General features: G+C 37.4%; 1 protein-coding gene across 1 annotated transcript in view; it reads left to right on the top strand.

Annotated features, from left to right (window-relative positions):
* The first annotated feature begins 365 nt into the window (after positions 1 to 365).
* Positions 366 to 18,793, top strand: part of LOC139130819 (centriole and centriolar satellite protein OFD1-like) — a 42,607-nt gene continuing 24,179 nt past the window's right edge. Inside the window, exons 1-14 of the mRNA XM_070696615.1 lie at positions 366 to 489; positions 2,422 to 2,545; positions 4,144 to 4,347; positions 4,896 to 4,964; positions 5,427 to 5,562; positions 6,880 to 7,016; positions 8,028 to 8,117; positions 8,960 to 9,043; positions 9,670 to 9,776; positions 10,481 to 10,600; positions 14,477 to 14,550; positions 16,185 to 16,276; positions 16,986 to 17,131; positions 17,671 to 17,714. Coding sequence (XP_070552716.1) covers positions 2,447 to 2,545; positions 4,144 to 4,347; positions 4,896 to 4,964; positions 5,427 to 5,562; positions 6,880 to 7,016; positions 8,028 to 8,117; positions 8,960 to 9,043; positions 9,670 to 9,776; positions 10,481 to 10,600; positions 14,477 to 14,550; positions 16,185 to 16,276; positions 16,986 to 17,131; positions 17,671 to 17,714 — 1,402 coding nt within the window. The 5' untranslated portion in view covers positions 366 to 489; positions 2,422 to 2,446. The remainder of the gene's footprint in view (positions 490 to 2,421; positions 2,546 to 4,143; positions 4,348 to 4,895; positions 4,965 to 5,426; positions 5,563 to 6,879; positions 7,017 to 8,027; positions 8,118 to 8,959; positions 9,044 to 9,669; positions 9,777 to 10,480; positions 10,601 to 14,476; positions 14,551 to 16,184; positions 16,277 to 16,985; positions 17,132 to 17,670; positions 17,715 to 18,793) is intronic.

Genomic DNA, 18,793 nt, shown 5'->3' with positions numbered 1-18,793 from the left:
CACATGCTTTGAAATAGTCTTAATCGAAGCTTGAGTCGGCGTCCGACAAAAAAAAGTACTCGGCTTCAAAAGTCCGCGTGATTAAAATACATATTCAAGGCCTATATATTTATTGCTTCAAAATAATGCTTCCGTACTCTAGAAGGAGAAACTGACTGTGCATTTCGCAGTCGAGTCATGATATATAATTGCCATTCGATTCATAATTTGTATGGCGTTTTTCATCACATTACAGTGTAATGAGCAAAATATCGACAGGATACGCTCGACCGCGGCAGAGGGAAGCCACCAACGGCAAGATTTAAAACTCCCGGCAGTAATTTGCATGTCAACCACGCCTACAACTAACGTCATTTATCTGTGAGCGGTAAACGTTTTACCTTTGAACTGGATCAACGACGTTAACAACAGCGACGCGTACGAACGTCGTGTACGACGCATGGCGATTTTATCAAGTCCGTAGGTTCTATTGTAGAACTTTCACACCATGTGAGTACACAATAACCAGTGTAACGTATCTTGTATGCATATATTTGCACCAAGTGGCGAATAACGTCTGGTACCGTCCGTAGAAGGAATGCGGAAGTCAGAGTGCAGTGACAGTGTAACAGACCAAGTCGTTCCTTTTGAATGGCCGGTCTGTTCTCTTTGCCAGCTGCCGACCGCGATAGATGATCTTACAAAAAGTGCACAAGTGCTGTGCATCATTGTAATTAATCTCAACACGGCAAGTTTGAGGGGTAACGGCTAGGCATCCCCCTGTTTCGGTGAAGTGTCCGAAGGCGACTTAAAAACTTGTGTATGGCGCTTTGTTTACGTACATGTTATTACCTGTTGCAAATCTTGGCATGGAGTCAAAATTCTTCAGTAGATACTCGCGAATGCAATGACCCGACAGAGCGAGCACGCTTGTATGGAAATCTCATATTAAAATTTCGCATCGAATTTAACAATGATTTTTCTATACTATTATTATTATTTTTATTTTCATGATTTTAATGCTCAGCAAGCGTTGCCAGACTGAGTTCGTGCATCCTGCGAATATCTCACCTTACCCATGGAGGTAGCACAGTGTCAGAGATCCTTGCCGTGGATCTGTAGCCCTACCAGTACTGTGACTGTTCATGTTGAGGAGTGGGGCGCCCTTACTTCAAGAATCAAACAGTCACGGGAGTGATATTGCTACAGACCCACTGTCGATGTCACCCTAACCAAAGTAGAGTAACCATGCCGTAACCTTTATAAAATCCATCACAGGCAATCTTCACCATCATCCATACGCCACATCCGTGTAAACTCCAATGTACAACCTTCACAGTTGCTTGCAGCATTGCTTGGATAGTCGATCTAAGTGTTTTGGTGCAGGCCGAATCTCAATACTATTTAACCAAGGTTTGGCCTATACTTTAATCCTGGACCTTCAATCGACTATCCAAGCAATGCTGCAAGCCCCTGTGGTACAAACAATTTCTGACTGCATCAAGTGAGCTTAATCAACGGTTAAGGGCCACACTTTTATTTATTGAATAAATCATGAAATGCAGTTGAGCTTGTTTAGGTTGTCCATTTGTAGTTGCAATAATGCGAAGCTCAAAGTTTTGCCAGGAGTTATTAATAGATCTGGTTATGTTGCCCATGCCACAAACCAAGGAAATAGCTGGAGCTACTGTACTTCAGTTACTCCTTCAGTATCCTAAAAACCTGATACGCAGGACCAGTATACACCCATTTGCTGTTTATAAAGAGCTGAGGATTGTTTAAAATTTGAATTCAGGGTGGATACATATCATGCCAGTTATAGCAGTGAAGTACTTGACAGCTTAAATCATCGCTATCATTTCCCCCAGTTTTTAAATGGCATAAAAATGTCTAAGATCATGAAAGATAAAATGTGCACAATTTTCATGCAGTAGGGTTTTCAGAAGCTGGTGAATAGCTCTGAACAGACAATCCAGCTACATCCATTATGCCTTTAGTGAAGGGAAAATGTTCTCAGTAAAATGTTACAACTTTAAAAACTTGTAATTAAGTAACTCTTATTCAAATGTTTAATGCACTTTTCTAATCCTAATCGTTATTTTTCAATTCTTTACTATTACACATTATTTTGGTATATGTCTTTGATGTGAGGATTTTCATCATATAGTATGAACAGCATTAATGGACGCAGAGTCCAATAACATTGAAGCAGATAAGTATGGTGTTATCAGAGTCTATTTGACCTTTGACCTCACAAGTTTTATGTAAACATAGGGGGGAAAATACCAGATTTCACTATTATTATTTTCTTCAAAAACTGCATTTAACAATCACTTCAGTGACACAGTGAATGATAGCCAATCCCAAAACAAGTATTTTGTGACTATAATCTTATCAGCCTCCGTTTGAAAACCATCCTGATATTTTTTTTCATCCATCCAGTTTACATTATTTTTAAGTATACAAGATGCCGCTGTCCACAGAACAAGAGGAGCTGTCTGCTGATGAATTAAAAAGAAGATTATTTCATTCCTTCCGACAGCATGGAACATTAGATTCACTCAAGGTAAGTGACTGTACAGTATACATGTACAGTATACACATATTGACTTGCCATGAGGGCAACAGCGTACGTCTGTACCCTGAGGGACTGTGAGTTAATCCCCAAAACAGACTGTTTTTTAGAAGTGACTCACAGGCCTGAGGGGTTAAAGACATATGCTATTGCCATCATGGCCAGTCAATATGTGTTTATAACACACCTCATCTGCAGTCATATGAACATACCATATACAAAACGTGTCGCGTGTAATATGTTGGAGTGGTTCAGCAAGAAAAAAGTTTTTCCCGGCAGCATCGTAATACTGCTGCAAAACATTCAATGCAACTTTGATTATTGTTTTCTTCCATTTTGAGTCCTTGTTGGAAACATGAGCATTCAGTTCTTCTTCAGAAAGTAGGATAAACCGAGAAATTTCTCAACTCTCATTTCACTTGGCCGCAGATGACATCTTTGTTTACATTCCAGTTCGCGCATTCGCAGATGTTGTTTTTGATGCATCAGCCGCCATCATTTTTCAGAACTGATGCCTGGCAGGCAACAGTTCCGACAAATGATGCCTGATGACGTTGTTTACGTGGATCAGCACAAAAAGAACGCATCCCACGTGACTATCAATTGACAAATTATAACACAGACTGCGGATGAGGTGTGTTATAATATGTGCTATTGTACTGTAGCAACATGCAAACAGTGAAGGATGATATTAAGAAAAATATATATGAATGCCTTTGTCAGTGTGTGTTGTTTTTTTAATTTTTGGTTTTTGTTTGTGTTTTTTTGGTTTGGTTTTGTTTGTTGTTGTTTTTTGTCCTCTCAAGAGCAGAATGCTTGTCACATTTACCATGGTCCCCTTTGATACTGGGCATATCAATGCAGCCATGTGTATACTCAAAGTACAAAGACTGTCAATTTTACCAAGTTTTCAAGCTCAAAATACTTAGATGCACCCTGCACTATACATGTCCATGTATGTGTTGGTAGATTGCCACATCAATATACACATTGTGTATTCTGAAAATGGTACAGCACACATTCTTATCTTTACCTGAATATGCTAAATCATCCCACTTTAAGTAAAGTCACCCAGTAAATTGTTCACGTTTTGATGTTTTGTTGAAACTTAAATTAGATAAATTCATTGACAATGTAAAGTTAGCAGACCAAACACAGAACTGCCACAAGCTAGATACATTAACTTTGGCCCTGCAATTGAACTTTGCTGCAATGACTGTTAAATACACAAAAGACCCACACATAGTCACATGGTCTAAGAATGCAAAAGGGGTTTAACTTGCAAGGGACGACAGGGAGGATGACCAGGCTTTGAACCCATTCACTGTACACACACACACACACTTGGAAGCAGGGGTATATATGTTGATGCAATACCTAACATGCTCAGTGTGCATATCAGCACAAAATATTTCCAAGCCAATTGTTCCACAGACTTTTTACAACTTTTCATCACCATAGTATTAATTCAGGAGATTGCTGCTATTTGCCATTAGTTCTTCCTTCCACTTTGTGAGATTCCATACTTGAGTAAAGGCACAACATACCTTATCCTGAACAAGGAAAATTGAGCCACATTTTTCTTTCAGTCTCAACTCAGAAACAAGCTTATAACAGAGCTGTCACTGGGCAAGATAGCCTATGGCGTCCCCGAACCAGTCCATGCGGCAAAACACAAGGAGTCTCTTATGATGAGAGCATCCAATAGCCTTGTTGCTGACCATCTCAGGAGATGCAAGTATGACTACTCAATGTCAGTATTTCTTCCAGAAAGTGGCACAGCCCAGGATAAGGTAAGGAATGACTTCCATACAACTTTTCAAACAGTATGTAACACCGGCATTATAGCAACAGTAGTTCTATGTATTTTTCCTGAATATCGAAAATGATTATGTAGTATATAAAACAAAAAAAATGATTTAAAGACATAAATTTTTATGTTAGTGTTCACTGTACTCATACTATGATATTGTAAATGTATGACAGTTTTTAGTATCAACACTTGAGCTACAGGACTCAAAGCATGTCCAGAAACTAAGAAAAGAAATGTAATTTCCACACCACACAACCGTGTCAAAGTTACATGTACAAAGAGCAGTTTTATTGAGTACATTCCCTGTCTCTTTAATTTGCATAGCTGGACTGTTGATGTATTTCAGAATTTTGCACATTGTCCTTAATGTTTCTGCTTTAGTCTTTCTCAATGTGATTTTAGTGTGCATTTTACATCTCTAATTTACTTCAGTTGATCTCTTATGGGTTTTTTCATACCAGCAACATAACTGTGAGTGGCTGTTGAGAAGAATCGATTGAAATATTTAAATTTTGTCATTTCTTACAGTTGTTTACAGTTAGAGACCTTCTGCAGCTTCTCAACATTAACCCTTCATCCAAAGTGTACCAAAATATGGTAAGTATTGATTTGCAATGCTGCCATGTGATTTGATTTCATTTAGACATGTCTGTCACTACAGGGCTTTGTGAAATCACACTGTTGTAATTTTGTAGCATTAGTATGCAAAATGAATATTTGTCTTAAATTTTTTTATAAGACTTTACGGAAATGACGCTGACAGTGATGGTAAAATTGATGTTTCATCACCACTCATGTCGCCACTTAAACTTCATAGTCAGTGTCAAGGGATCAAGCCACAAGCTGCAGCTGTAAAACTAATCAAAAAAAGACAAAATTTGTCTGAATTTTTGTTTTTCCAGAAATTAATGCCAAATGCACTGTGCGATATATAGAGAGAAAGTATATGGTAGGAGTTGTATATAGCGAGCTGGTTAAACATCACCAAAGGCAAGTCGGTTTTTGAGATTTCATGAAGTGGCACAATATTAATTTCAGTTTTGTTGAAATTCTTTCCAGGCTGGCAAGATAAAATCCTACTCAGATGAAAGCTTTCTATGGCAGCTGCTGACAGAACTAGCGTCGCGGTACCATGGCGGCATTCAAGACCAATCAGCTCAGACAGAAGAACTCCCAAGTCATCTTGTTTCACTAGGTAAATACATTGTACTGGTAAATTATTTACCATGTCTCACAATGACATGCCTTGATTTCTGTATCTTGATAAAATGCACTGCTGAAATTCATGCATTATCAAAGGAACAATTGCCATCATGTTTTCATCATATTTTTATGAACTTTTCTTCTTGTGGAAACTAGGAAAATTTTCTTTTTCTCTGTATTAAAATGATGTTTGAATACCCAGTATAACCCTTGCTAGCATTGTGCACGGTGTACAAGATGCAAAACAACTGTCAACAAATTAATTCCAATCCAGACTCAAATGCAGTCAGCTACAATAACAGTGAACCATACTGTGGAATACTTTATTTTCACTAGGAAATTATTTTGCTGGACCTTTTTTCTGCTAAAATAAAATCCATGTGAAAATTCTATTTTTCTATACTTTGCATATAGTCAGACTAGACGAAGTGAAAATAAGATCACAGTGAAACATTGAAAATCTGTTTCCAGCTAAAATAAATTCCAGCAGTGAAAATAACATAGTCCACAGTATTACATTCATACATGTAGAGTTTACAAACTGAACACTTGACATTTTCGACAAAATTCTAGAGTAGATGTGGAAACTTTATAATGTACGGAATAAAAGTACTTGATAAAGTTACTGCAAATAGACCTTTATGCAAATTAGCAACTGCCAACTCTTCAGACTAAGGTCCCTTTACGTAATACCATTACACCTCCTGTTTTGATTATATCATTTTTTCATGGTCTGTATATCTCGGTGACACAGCTTCTATTCCAAACCTAGTTTAGTTCATGTACTTTACACTTGATTCAGAAATTTGACCATTACCAAATATATTATCTAAGTAAAAATGACAAGCAGAAATGTTTAACCCTTTGAGTAGTGTAATTTTTCCCACCAAAATTTAGTGCAGCATTTTACCAATTTTTATGAATTTCTCTGTAATTATTTTGATAATTTGGATCCAACGGACATCACATTTCATTGGCTATAGTATTTCATCATAATTTTGGCAAAAATCTGAAAAATTTGACTGGGGTGCATTTTATGAAGATGACAAAAATTGACTTTGGCGCTGAAAGGGTTAAAAGAAGCAATTATGAGGAAAATGTCATTTTTCTTAGAGATTCAACAATTTGAAATGATACTCTGTGTCTCTTCAGAGAATGTCTCAAGAAAATAATTTACCAAAAAATCACTGTAAAAGTAAACTTCAAACATATCTTGGTATCTATTAGTATGGTAGCATTTACCCTTGAGCCTTTGTTGATAAATCTCACTGAGTGGTTTCTCATTTGATCTGCTCCATCCACATTGCAGATGATAAGTTAGACTCAGTTGAGAAAGCTTACCTCAGCAAGGCAGATGACCAAGAGTTTGACAAGTCATTAGAAGACAAATTATTGGAGTATCAAAGGAAACTGGAAGCCAAGTCAAAGAGTAGTCTTGAAGCAGAGGTAGGTGATCTTGTCAATCAGGTTTCCAAAATCTACTGAGTGATAACCTAGGTGTATGGTAGTGTGTACATTTGAAGGATTTCTTTTTTAAACCATCATATCTACTGAAGAACCCAAACTGTCAAACACAACTTTGGATTGCTGTTTATGTTCACAATCTTGTACATCTTTGCAATCATTGTTTGATATTTCCTTGACGTATCTTCTTCTGCATGTATCATTTCTGAAGTGTGACAGCAAACAGCTTCTCTCCCTCACCTCTTGTCTAGGCAGTCATCTCATCAGTTCATTGGTGTTGCAATGCATGATGGGTAATGCTGTATGCCAATGCTTTGCCTACACTGTACCATAAATAGCAGAGAAACTCTTGACTGCACACATAATTATGGCACATGTTTTGTGGTTAGGCACCCGACAATCTACCTTCTGTAACATACAGTAATTACAGTATATTGACCGTTTCCACAAACAATACTTGGTGATCCACTACAAGTTTGATTCTGAAAAGGATGATCGTGAAAATTCACAGAGGACAAATAACATTTAGAAAAGTTCTGTCGTAATTGTGGCAGATACCATTGTTCCTGTGTTAAAGGGACAGGTATTGTATCAGCTTTTATCCTTAAAAAAAAGGATTTACTGGACTCAACTTTCAAAGAAAAACAAAGGGCTAACATCACTTAATACTGTTCATCAATGTCAATAAGAAATGTATGAGAACCAGGGATTGAGGACAGCTGCTTTAAGAATGAAATGATTAAAACAAATGTATTCTGAGATCAATACTATCATGGTCCATGTTTTGAAAGATTCAAAGAAATATTAAGCTCAAGACGAACACCATTTGAAAAATAGAGCAACGAATCCAAAACTTTGCTATATGGTAGTGTGTGATAGCCAAGGTCGAGTTCTTTGCTTTCACTACCAGACTTGGGTACATTGTCATGATAGAAGCGATTGGACCTCAATACAGGCGTTTAATGGTTGCAATGAATGAACTATCATTTTCAGATTTCAAAGTTCAAAGATAATGAACTAGAGAGAGTGAAGTTACAAGAGAGAGAAAAAATGAGGAAAGAACTTACTGCAGGCAGAAAAGAGGTGAGTTAGGACTCAATCAGTGTCCAAGACTTGCAGTCATGGATGCTCCTGTTTTCCATTCTGACACTTGGCTTATCAACTTTCCCATGGAACTTTACTGTCAAAATAGTAATATGCGTCACGGACTTACACATTTCTATCTTTAGAGGTTTTCATTAGTTTGCATTAGCTGTAAAATCTGTACATGGGACTTTTCCTAGAATGCTTTCCCTGTGTTTATAGTTTATACTGCTCGCGCATCGTCTCTAAAGTTTTTGAAGATTTAAAAAGTTATTGCATTTTAATGCGAATATAATCCAAAAAAATAAATTTTAATCAAAACAAACCTAATCTTGGTTTTAAATCATCAGGATTTCTGGTTAAAAGAATTCAGCATGTTTACAGAGTAAACTACAATTATACAGGTACCAAAATCGTAAGCCTCTGTTGTGTGTTGTGTGGTAAACGTACCCACATATTCATATTTTTCCATTTGCCTTAATTTTCAATTTATGGTTTTCAAAAAGACAAAGCTAAATTTCCTCATAGGTTGATCAACTTATGATGCTTGAGTAAATTTAATATTTAAACAAGGTGATATACACAGCAGCAAGAACTGCAGATTGATAGCTTGTCAGTTTGCAATCACGTCCTTGAAGAAATTTTCTCTTTGCTATAAACTGTAGTTGCAAAACTGACACATTGTGTTGTGATCAATGGTGACTGACTATGGACCTGTTCACAGGCAATTGAAGTAAACAGGTTTTAAAACAAATCATTCACATTATTGCTGAATATTTCAACAGTTCAAAGTTCAGACTTGACTTTCTACTAAAACCACTGATTGTACTTTTTCTTGTCAGCTTGAGAAGACATATCAGATCAAGTTGGATGCATTAGCAGAAAGGGAAAGGAACACTTTGGAAAGACTTCAAAAGGAAAGAGAGGTAAAAAGATCACATCAACTTTCAACCATTTTATCACAAATTTTGATTGTAAATGTCAAATCTTTGAATGAAAGCTGAGTGATTGGTGTGTTAGTTATCTTGAACTCTTTTCTGTTTGGATGGCTGTATTTGTTGGTACATTGACATTGTCTAGTTTTTTCATGTTAATCAATGAAATTTGCCTTCTCCAGAGGAATGTGTTATAAAATGTTGATTTATACCTGCAATATTTTTCTATTGTTATGTATTGTTTGTGTCACATTTTATGAAAGACAACCAGTCTCATTGTGATGAAGCTTCATGCTTTGCCTGTAAACTAAACATGTATGTGCTGAATGGCTTCTATACTCAAAAATTTCTCACAGTCTACAAACATGAAACAATCTGTGATCCAAAATTTAAACTGTGTCACTTACACACAATGGGGTAAAAGTTACAATCTTTTTGATGTGGTCATGAAAAGCATGTCCTCATAAACGTATGATCATATGGTTTGCCATGATTTGCAATTATCTCTGTGCATTGCTGTCAGTTGATCCCAGAGTACCACAAACTATATGGTTCACTGTATGTGTTGTGATTGCCAGTACTGAGCTGTTTGTAACACATTTTGTAATTACTGACAGATCATGGAAAAAGAAACATTTATTCAGAGGCAGAAAGTTCTGGAAGAATTGGACACCCTGAGACAAAGGGAAGGAGAGGTCAGACGAGAAGCCGAACTCAACGCAAAGTAAGACATCAAGACATACTTCGAAATCAAGAATTCTTGAACTGGTCCCTACCTATTTTCAAGTTTTTGACCAATGATCTTAGTTGTGTACCTGCACTTTGTGAGTTAAGGGTTACATGATTGTGTCTTTTGCCAAATTAAATATCACTTTATATATGTACCGTAAGTGACAAACATCATTTTAAATCGGTGTAGCCCTACCGATATCTTATACAAAACAGAATGTAGCACTACCAAAATGTTGAAGATCTGACTCACTATAAAGACTTCTGATTGGTCATTGTCCCAGCCATAAATCATAAGAAAGAGATGACTTCTGATTGGTCATTGCGACAACCACAAATCATAATAATGAGACATATCAATTCCTGGGTTGTGTTTCCCCATCATAACATGTGTATTCTCTAACTGATGATATTTCTGAACATTGAGTTGACAACAGAATTTCTTCAAACATCTATGCATCAGCTCTATACCAGTGTTCTGTTGGTGACATGTAAAATTCTCCCCTATCAAAAGAATTTCCTGTGTCAGTGGCATGTCAAACTCAGAGAGCATACTGGCAATAACTAATTAATAGATAGTTTGGAATCATATTGTACTTACATTCACACTGCAATGTAAGTAGTCAGAAAAACACAGAAATGATTTCAAAGATTGTCATTGTTGAAAAATGAATTGTGATATGATCTCTCCATGATTAGGGCAACAAAGATTGAAGAAGACAAACGCAGATCAATGGAAGAAAATCTCAGACATCGAGAAGCAGCCGTTGCAAGGATAGAAGAATCATATGAACATAAACTTTCAGAACAAATGAAGTCGTAAGTCATTTTTATTTGCCAGCTTGCCTCCAAGATTCAATTAATAGTGAAATACGCTTTTCATTCGTCATCTTTTCAACCTAACCTTTGTCTATCTCAGTATCCTATATGTCCAGGAGTGCTGATGGACTCAACAAAGACTATCTGATGAGATGCATTTTTTGAAAGTTTCACAGTAATTCTTTTAAAGATGCTTTCTTGACAGATAAGCCATTCATGACAACTTTACATTCAAGTTATTATAACTGACATTTTAGCAGCAAATAACAGTTAAGCTACTGCCATAACACACACAGTCTGCATGACAACCAGGCTTTTCCGGTACCATTGCATGGTAATGGTAGGTAATATTAGCAAAAATTGGTCTTTCAGTGGTGTCATTAAAAATAAACAAAGGTTTAGAGGCTAGACTTAATAAGGTCATGCACATATAATGAGCTGTTGTGCTGATCGCTCGCTGGCGCTCATTCATAGCTTGACTGGCGAGAACGTAGTGCTGAAGACCAGCACAATACTGAATAACTCATCGGTGTTCTGAGCACATTTTCCTTTGTTAATGTAGTATAGGTTTCAATTAGAACTGCATTCAGAGGTAAACTTTTGGTAAAATTCTAGACAAGCAAAATTTCTGTCACGACTGGTGTACGATCGCAGGCCAGCAGTGTTACACTTGCAACATGGTTACCTCCATGTGTTTGCAACTATCTGATCAAAAGGGGTCCTAATAATTACTGCTCATCATTGCCTGTACTTGCCCATCAGGAAATTGACCTTCCAATGAATGTAATCAGTCAATATCTGCGTGCCAGAGAGCAGTACTCTCTGTAAAATCCTACAAAATAATAGTCCAAGATGTCGATAGTAGCAATGATGATCTTATTCAATGTCCAAACACTGCCTGTCACTGCCCACTGGGAGATTAGCGCTCCAGTTATATATTGATGACAGCTTCGAGATAGGACTCAGGCATTGCAAGTAAAACCAGTGTTGGAAACTGGCCAAAATATTTGCCAGACATCAGGACTGGTAACTTTCAAAACTTGCCTGTCCTGCCAGAAGTTGTCTGTCCTGAATTTTTGACAAATCCATTCATTAAAAAAACACAAAACCATTATGTACTTCAAACTGTAAACAACTTTATTTTCAACATGAGTATTAACTATGATCTTACAAACAAACTGTTCTTAATTCCACTGTTTGAAATGAATTCTAATCCGGACTTGAATACAAAATTTCTACAATAACAATGCTGATAACACTCTGATTAATTAATTAGTTAATTCAAACACACTTTGCTCATATCGCTCAAACAGTTAAAAGGTTTCACGATAGCGGTTTTAACAACGGGGAAACATTTTTTTAAAAATTTGTCTCCATTTTATGCCACTTTATCGTATAAAACAAAGATGCAATCTGTCATCGAATTTGTTCTACAATCAACCAAACTGAAAAGATTGCTGAGCAATACAGAAAACATGGCAAAGAAAATCAAAAACTGAGAGAGCTGCCATATAAGTAATCAAAGTTGGCGGCATGAATTAAGTCCAATACTCTCCTCAGACCAAGCCGATTTCAAAGGGCGTTTACAGCAAATATAGTTAACGAAACCATGAAACCTGAGAATGGCTAAATACAGAGAAACAAGATTTATTTCTCGAAGCAGCCCTTCACAACATGATTTTCAAACACCGGAAAGCAGGCACCAATATGGACCCGAAATCTATTACAAAATCTATTATCTATTATCTATTACAAAGTCCACGAAAAATTGACACAAAACTAAAAGTTCGGATAATCGCTTTAAATGCCTAAAACAAACTAATCGTTGACAGATTAGTACAACATTTACTGTTAACATAACAAGCACTAGCAACGCTCAAATATGCCCTAAAACAAAAATCCTTATAAGCGTCCAGAAACTCCGGTCGATGCTGGGTCATGTTGAATATAATATGACACCACACACCGGATCGCTCACCATAGAGTCAGTCAATAGTGGCTAACTCTCTCAATAACGAATCTGGCTTCTCTCCTGGAGGACGAAGATGACTTCATCACACAACCAACGGATGGGATACAAAACAAGAGAGCGACTGATGAAGGAACCCCATTTTTGGTTCCGAAACACCGTTAAGACGAATCACTCAATCAACAAACCGGTTTACCGGGGACCCAAATCACATGACTAGGGTCAAGGCACTATCGATTCACCGGTGTCTCGCCATGTATTCCACACAAAATAAATGCAATGATCCTTTTATTCACCATATCGTAATACTAAACAATCTTGGTAGAGCCGATGTGTGGAGTTGCCCTCATTTTCCTTTATATCCTTTATATCTTTTTATCTTTCCTTTATATCTTTATATTTATAGCACTGGCTGATATCGCGCAAATCTCGCTTAGTGTGAGATTTACTAGTATATGAGCGACTTCCTGTTTACCCGTGCTTACATGTCTCGCTTGCATTGCATTCCGGCGTCACACAGTTGCACAGTTTCAGTAGCATAAGCGCGTCGAAGTCCGACATATTGGTATACTACATTTCGTTTAAAACAACATCTAGAAGCAGCTGATCATGATCGATGAGATTACTGGGTATGCCGTATGGGCTACTATCGAGAGCCCGACACACGGACGTGGAAGTACAATTTTCCTCCCGTCCGACTGAAAAGTTACCCGTCTCGGACGGGAGGACGGGCGTAGTTTCCAACGCTGGTAAAACAGAGCATATTTTATAGCTTTCTATAAATGGTAGTACTCTTTGGTATTGAAATATTAAATGATGACAGTACAGCCGTCAATAGGCAGTAATTAGTAGGGACTGGTCAGGAATTTAATTTGATTGCTAAACATTTAAGACCTTTCAATCTGGGTTTGTTACCATCTTTATTGCCACTCTACAAAGGTAAACAGCCTTTGATCTGTTAGTTGAAGAACCATGTGTCATGATTTGAGTTTCTGTTCTAATGTTTTGATCATGTTAGATGATCAACTCTTGCCGGTATCAACCATTTATGCACTGGGTGGACAGCTTAAACGTCATGGCACATGTGCTGAGGATGTAAACGTTTGCAAGTCAATAAATTAATTATTTTGATCCTGTAAATCACAAAAGTTATCAAATTATTGTAGAATATTTTCATATGAAGACAAATATCAATTGTTATTCATACCTTAAGGGGGTCAACCCACCCTTTAAAAAAATGGTTTCTGACATGATGTCGTACATGCCAATTATCACCCTATAATATGCAATCAAATTGCTGGTACCGGCCACACCCCTGAAAGCTGGGTTGTCATACAGACTGACAGACAACACCCAGCCTACAAGTTTAGCCTCTACAGCGCCACCTATAGTTCACATGCCAGCATGTTGTCACAGAAATGGGCATACACACATATGCACACACACAAATTTAGCATACAAAAATCCTGACCATTGAGAATAAAAGTTCCCCAGGTTAAGTGAAGACTTATTTACATTTACACTGTAGGTACCTGTGTATGGGAATGCCAACACATGTCCCTCTACTCTCTCTTGTTGTCTCTTCAAATGTCTAATTTTGTGAAACAAAAATTGTCCCATCCGATTCACATAAATCAGGATACTCCCTGAAAGATAATTAAAAAATGTTTTAAAATTATTTTGGGGATACAACCCTTACTTGGCCTTTGAATTCTGACTACATTAATCACTTTTTTATATCCCTTATCAGTAAAAACTTATTATGATGATATTCCTATACAATATTCCTTTTGAAATATCAAACCATTCTATTGACTGTACTCTGTTGTGCTGACAATGACGTATTTATCTTGGGCATAGTATTTAGGCTCTCATCGGTATCACGTTATTCACTTCTTGTTTTGTAGATATGACATTGAACAAAAATCCAAGTATACAACTCGAATGCAGGAACTAGAAATCAGAGAAGCAAGGAATAAAGGTTGGTTTAATATACCATTACTGGAATTTCAATTTTCATTGATCAATTAAGTGGTGGTTTTAGAAGATGCCACATTAGAATTGATCTCTTCTAAGTCAATAAAACCATTTGTGCAGAGACCTTCAAATTTTCATGGAAGCAGAGGAACAAAGTACACTTTCCATGGGCAATGATGTGTTTCACAGTCCATCATTTCAAATTATATTACCATGCCCTGCCCGTCACATTTTGATTGGTCGAGCTGAACAACGTGACTGACCACAAATACACAGTAATGGTTTGTTTACATGCCCGTGAATATGAATAATAAGATACACAACTCAAAGTATCGTAACTTTACAGCTTAAACGTAAATCATAATCAATCACAAAATAAAATGGAGCACTTGTAGGTCAAGTTGAGATACTTTTTTCTGAAAACATCTCCGGATTTGCCAATTTTTTACAGCGCGCGTGACAGTGCGTCGCGTATTGTTCAGTTTCTGGGGCCCAGTTGTCGTTCGCTCCTGAAATTTCGGAAATTTTGACGGTTTTCTTGGGTTCGCTGTTAATATAATGGAAATAACAGACTCCGCTCTGACCATTAACGTTTATTTGTGGGCGCGGGCTCGAGGAAAGCCAAATTAACGGGCTCGGCAAGCCTCGCCCGTTAATTTTTGGCTTTCCTCTCGCCCTTGCCCACAAATAAACGTTAATGGTCAGCGCGTCGCCCGTATTTCAAAACAGTTGTTGCGTACACTAGGTTATTAATTATATTCTTTGATTCCGTGATTGATTGACCTATACATCCTGTTTTTAATACAAACACATATCTATTATTAAGTTCTGAATATCAGCATTAATTATTCTTCAATGTTTTTGGTAAATTATATTTTTAACGTTTTTAAGTTATTTTACGAGATCCTCCTGTAATTAATGACATTTGAAAAAAAAACTCAAATTCAGGGAGAATGCACTTTGGGAACAGATAATCGAACTCTCAGACTTTTACAATGTTTGTTTGGCCTACCACTTGGTGGGGTTCATTTTGAAGCTTATGGGTAGGTAAAATTTCACCAGCTTATAGTTACATGTGACAATCAGGAATTTTATTTTCCCCCACAGAGAGATAACACAGGGATGGTGGCCATTTTGAATTTCTGAAACCTTCAAACAGGTTCACAGGGTGGGCACATGCATTGCAAAATGTATCAGGTTCCCATTTTAAGACAGAACACAGAAAAGAATTCCACAAAATGTCAAGGATTTGAATAATTTACCCCTAGATATTATAAGAGCCAAAACACTTGACATATTCAGATCCCAAATGTCAAAGGTCTCGGAATGAATTGTCTTTGTACCTATTTTTCCACATCTTTTGAGTACGAGCTGGCAAATTCTTTGGTTTGATGAAGATGGCTAGATTTACAAGTAGAAGAAGATAATACTAAAATTTTATGCACTATCTCACAAAGCAAGCATGTCTTCAATAAATTGATAAATGATTACTCAACAAGATCTGATATTTCAGTCCATCAGCGTTGAATGAAGCCATACAAAAAAAGCCCCATAGAACTGAAATACATGAAATATTGCAAGAAAACATTCATTTCTGTGTTTTCATGGCATTTGTCTCCTTTCACACATGACTGGTAGAAGAGACCAGGCTCCTCTCAGATGAAAGGAGAAGAATTATGAAAATCAGGACTGATTTAGAGCGCAGAGCTGGCAAGGCTCAGGACCTGGAAGTAAGTATTCCATGGAATGGTTGAATCAGATTGGTCGTATCATGATCCCTAGACTATGGATACAACTGGGATGAGGAAAACTGCTTGATATGCACCAGATTACGCTGTCAGAACCTCACTATTGAAGCATGATTGTCTTAATCAGCAGAGACTGGCTTTCACCTTTAGAAGTAGCTATTATGAGGATGAAACATTTCATCAGCATGTTGACCAGTCAATATTGATGAAACTTGAAAGGAAAAAGTTGTACATACACACTCATCGCAGGTGTTGTCAAGTACCGGTATATCATAGCTTCGTCAATACCAGTGAAGTTTGTGATGTCATCCCCCAGATTATTACTGATTATGTATCTGATTATCCAGCGTTGTGGCTCCAGATGTTTTCTACACCTACAAATTCACTGGCATGGCCAAAACTACAAAATAATAGCAATAATGTACTCCTTATGGCAAGTAATCGACTCAGGCAAATTTTGCACTCCATAATGTACTCGGCGCCGCCTCGTACGTTATATGATGTAAAGTTTGCCTTCATTCATTATGGACAAGAAGGGGTACACTATTGCATGAGTAACCAAACCTCTACATTGACATATGGAAACTCGCATTTTGAGAAATGTCTGTAAAGTCCAAATTACTCACTATGGTGATCCATGGTGAATATCATGTTAAGTACTATCTATATCATTTGTAATTTCTCAAAACAGGAAGAGCTTGACAAGATCAAAAAGGACACGTTTTCAATGACCAAGCAGAATGAGATCATGACAGAGAAAATGAAAGAGATGGTTGACTACAGAGAGGTCAAAGAAGAAGTTGCCGTCTTGAGGAGAGAACTTCAAAACACAAAGATGTAAGACTCTGCATGATTATTGCACTGTTTATCCCTTTCATTATTTTCACAAGGTGAAAGTTGCAATTGCCTCATTGAGGTTAACAAGCCAAACTTTTACACCACAAACTATAATGATACAACCTCATTTTATTCCACTAGTCTGATTGGACTAGTGAACATTGTTTTCAGGTCAAAGGATCAGAGAGGTGATAATTTTTATCAGATTTTCCAGGAAACCACACATCTCATTGACACTTCAAAACAAAGACTGGTAGATTGTGATCAGGACTATATGTAGAAACAATGCTAACAACTACAGGGGGTTGGGGTTGGAGATTGGTCAAATCCTGGTATATGAAGATTTCCCATTGATGGCTTTGCAAGTTTGGAATTTTTTATGGCACGAATCCAAAGTATGTGTGTTTATGCAGCATTTATGCTTGTGGAGTTCAGGTTTTGTTTTTCCAGTGTAAGTTTCAAACGCTGATTCTGTGGACATTGGTTTCACTGACCAGGCATATGTAAATAATGTAAATTTCTCGTTTTATTGTTGACAGATCTCTGACTGATGCACAGAATGAGGTGAAAATTACAAGAACCAGTAAGTATAGAACCTCTCATGAGTGCACTATTCCTCTCACTGACATGTCAAAGATATGATAAGCCAGGTGTCACATCAATGTGACATTCTACATCTTCTGCTCTTTTTCAACCAAGTTCATGCATGGGGTGAAGGGTTACCATCCCACATTTGAAAAGATTGTCCCTGTAGTGAATGATTGTACAGATCATGCTACAAGTTGGTGATACTCTGAAGTACCCTATACTACTGGAAAGTCCTTGAATTTTGTGGCCTCCTGGAAAGTACATGAAAAGTCATCCAAAGTTAAATTGAATGCTGTAGTCTTGGAATATTGATAAACCACCAAATGCATGATTTTTTGAAATCACGAAGTGGTCAGTCATAATATCATAAAAATGATATGTAAGATTATAAACCAAAAGGTGATATATCGTAAAAATGATACCTGGAAAATGGTATTTTTGACTCCAAAAAGTCTTTGCAATTCTTTTAACGATGCGACTCAGGTTCAAAGGTCAATTTTAGCAATTTTTTTTTATTTCAAATTTCGAACCACTGACACGTGGTCTTTCTTTTTGGTAAAGGTGTTGGGTCACATCGTACCAGGAAATTCCTGAAATATTACTAAAACGGCAAACTATCAGCTACACCGCGTGCCATTATTTCCCTTTTGTCTTAACGGTCGCGGATTACCGACCACGATATCTTTGATAAACACGCAGAGATTATGTATAGGCTTTGCGGTATAGTGCGCATGCGCTAGCTTCAACGTCAGGCTCAGCGTTTTGAACTCCGCATGTATCGGTACTATACGGCAAACAAATCGAGCAGACCAAAGCCGGCACTCGCGCTCCGTACCGACGAAAAAGCAAGCGAGGTCCACAAAAGCGGACCTGAAAAAGACGGCAACGTGCGCAAAGGTCGATTTAAATGTAAAACAGTCCGACTTTGGCTCATACTCCCTGCCACAGGTGCCTGGGTTGCCGGCCGAGGACGCAGACGATAACGGAGACGTGCTCAGTTCAACAACTATGAAAGTATTTGACACACTGCTTTTCGAACATATTAGGCTATGCTGATTACATGCCTGAGTCCAA

This window comes from Ptychodera flava, chromosome 4 (assembly GCF_041260155.1).
Source record: "Ptychodera flava strain L36383 chromosome 4, AS_Pfla_20210202, whole genome shotgun sequence".
Taxonomy (NCBI): domain Eukaryota; kingdom Metazoa; phylum Hemichordata; class Enteropneusta; family Ptychoderidae; genus Ptychodera; species Ptychodera flava.
The sequence above is the reverse complement of the archived record's forward strand: the minus strand, read 5'-3'. Positions and strand labels throughout refer to the sequence as shown.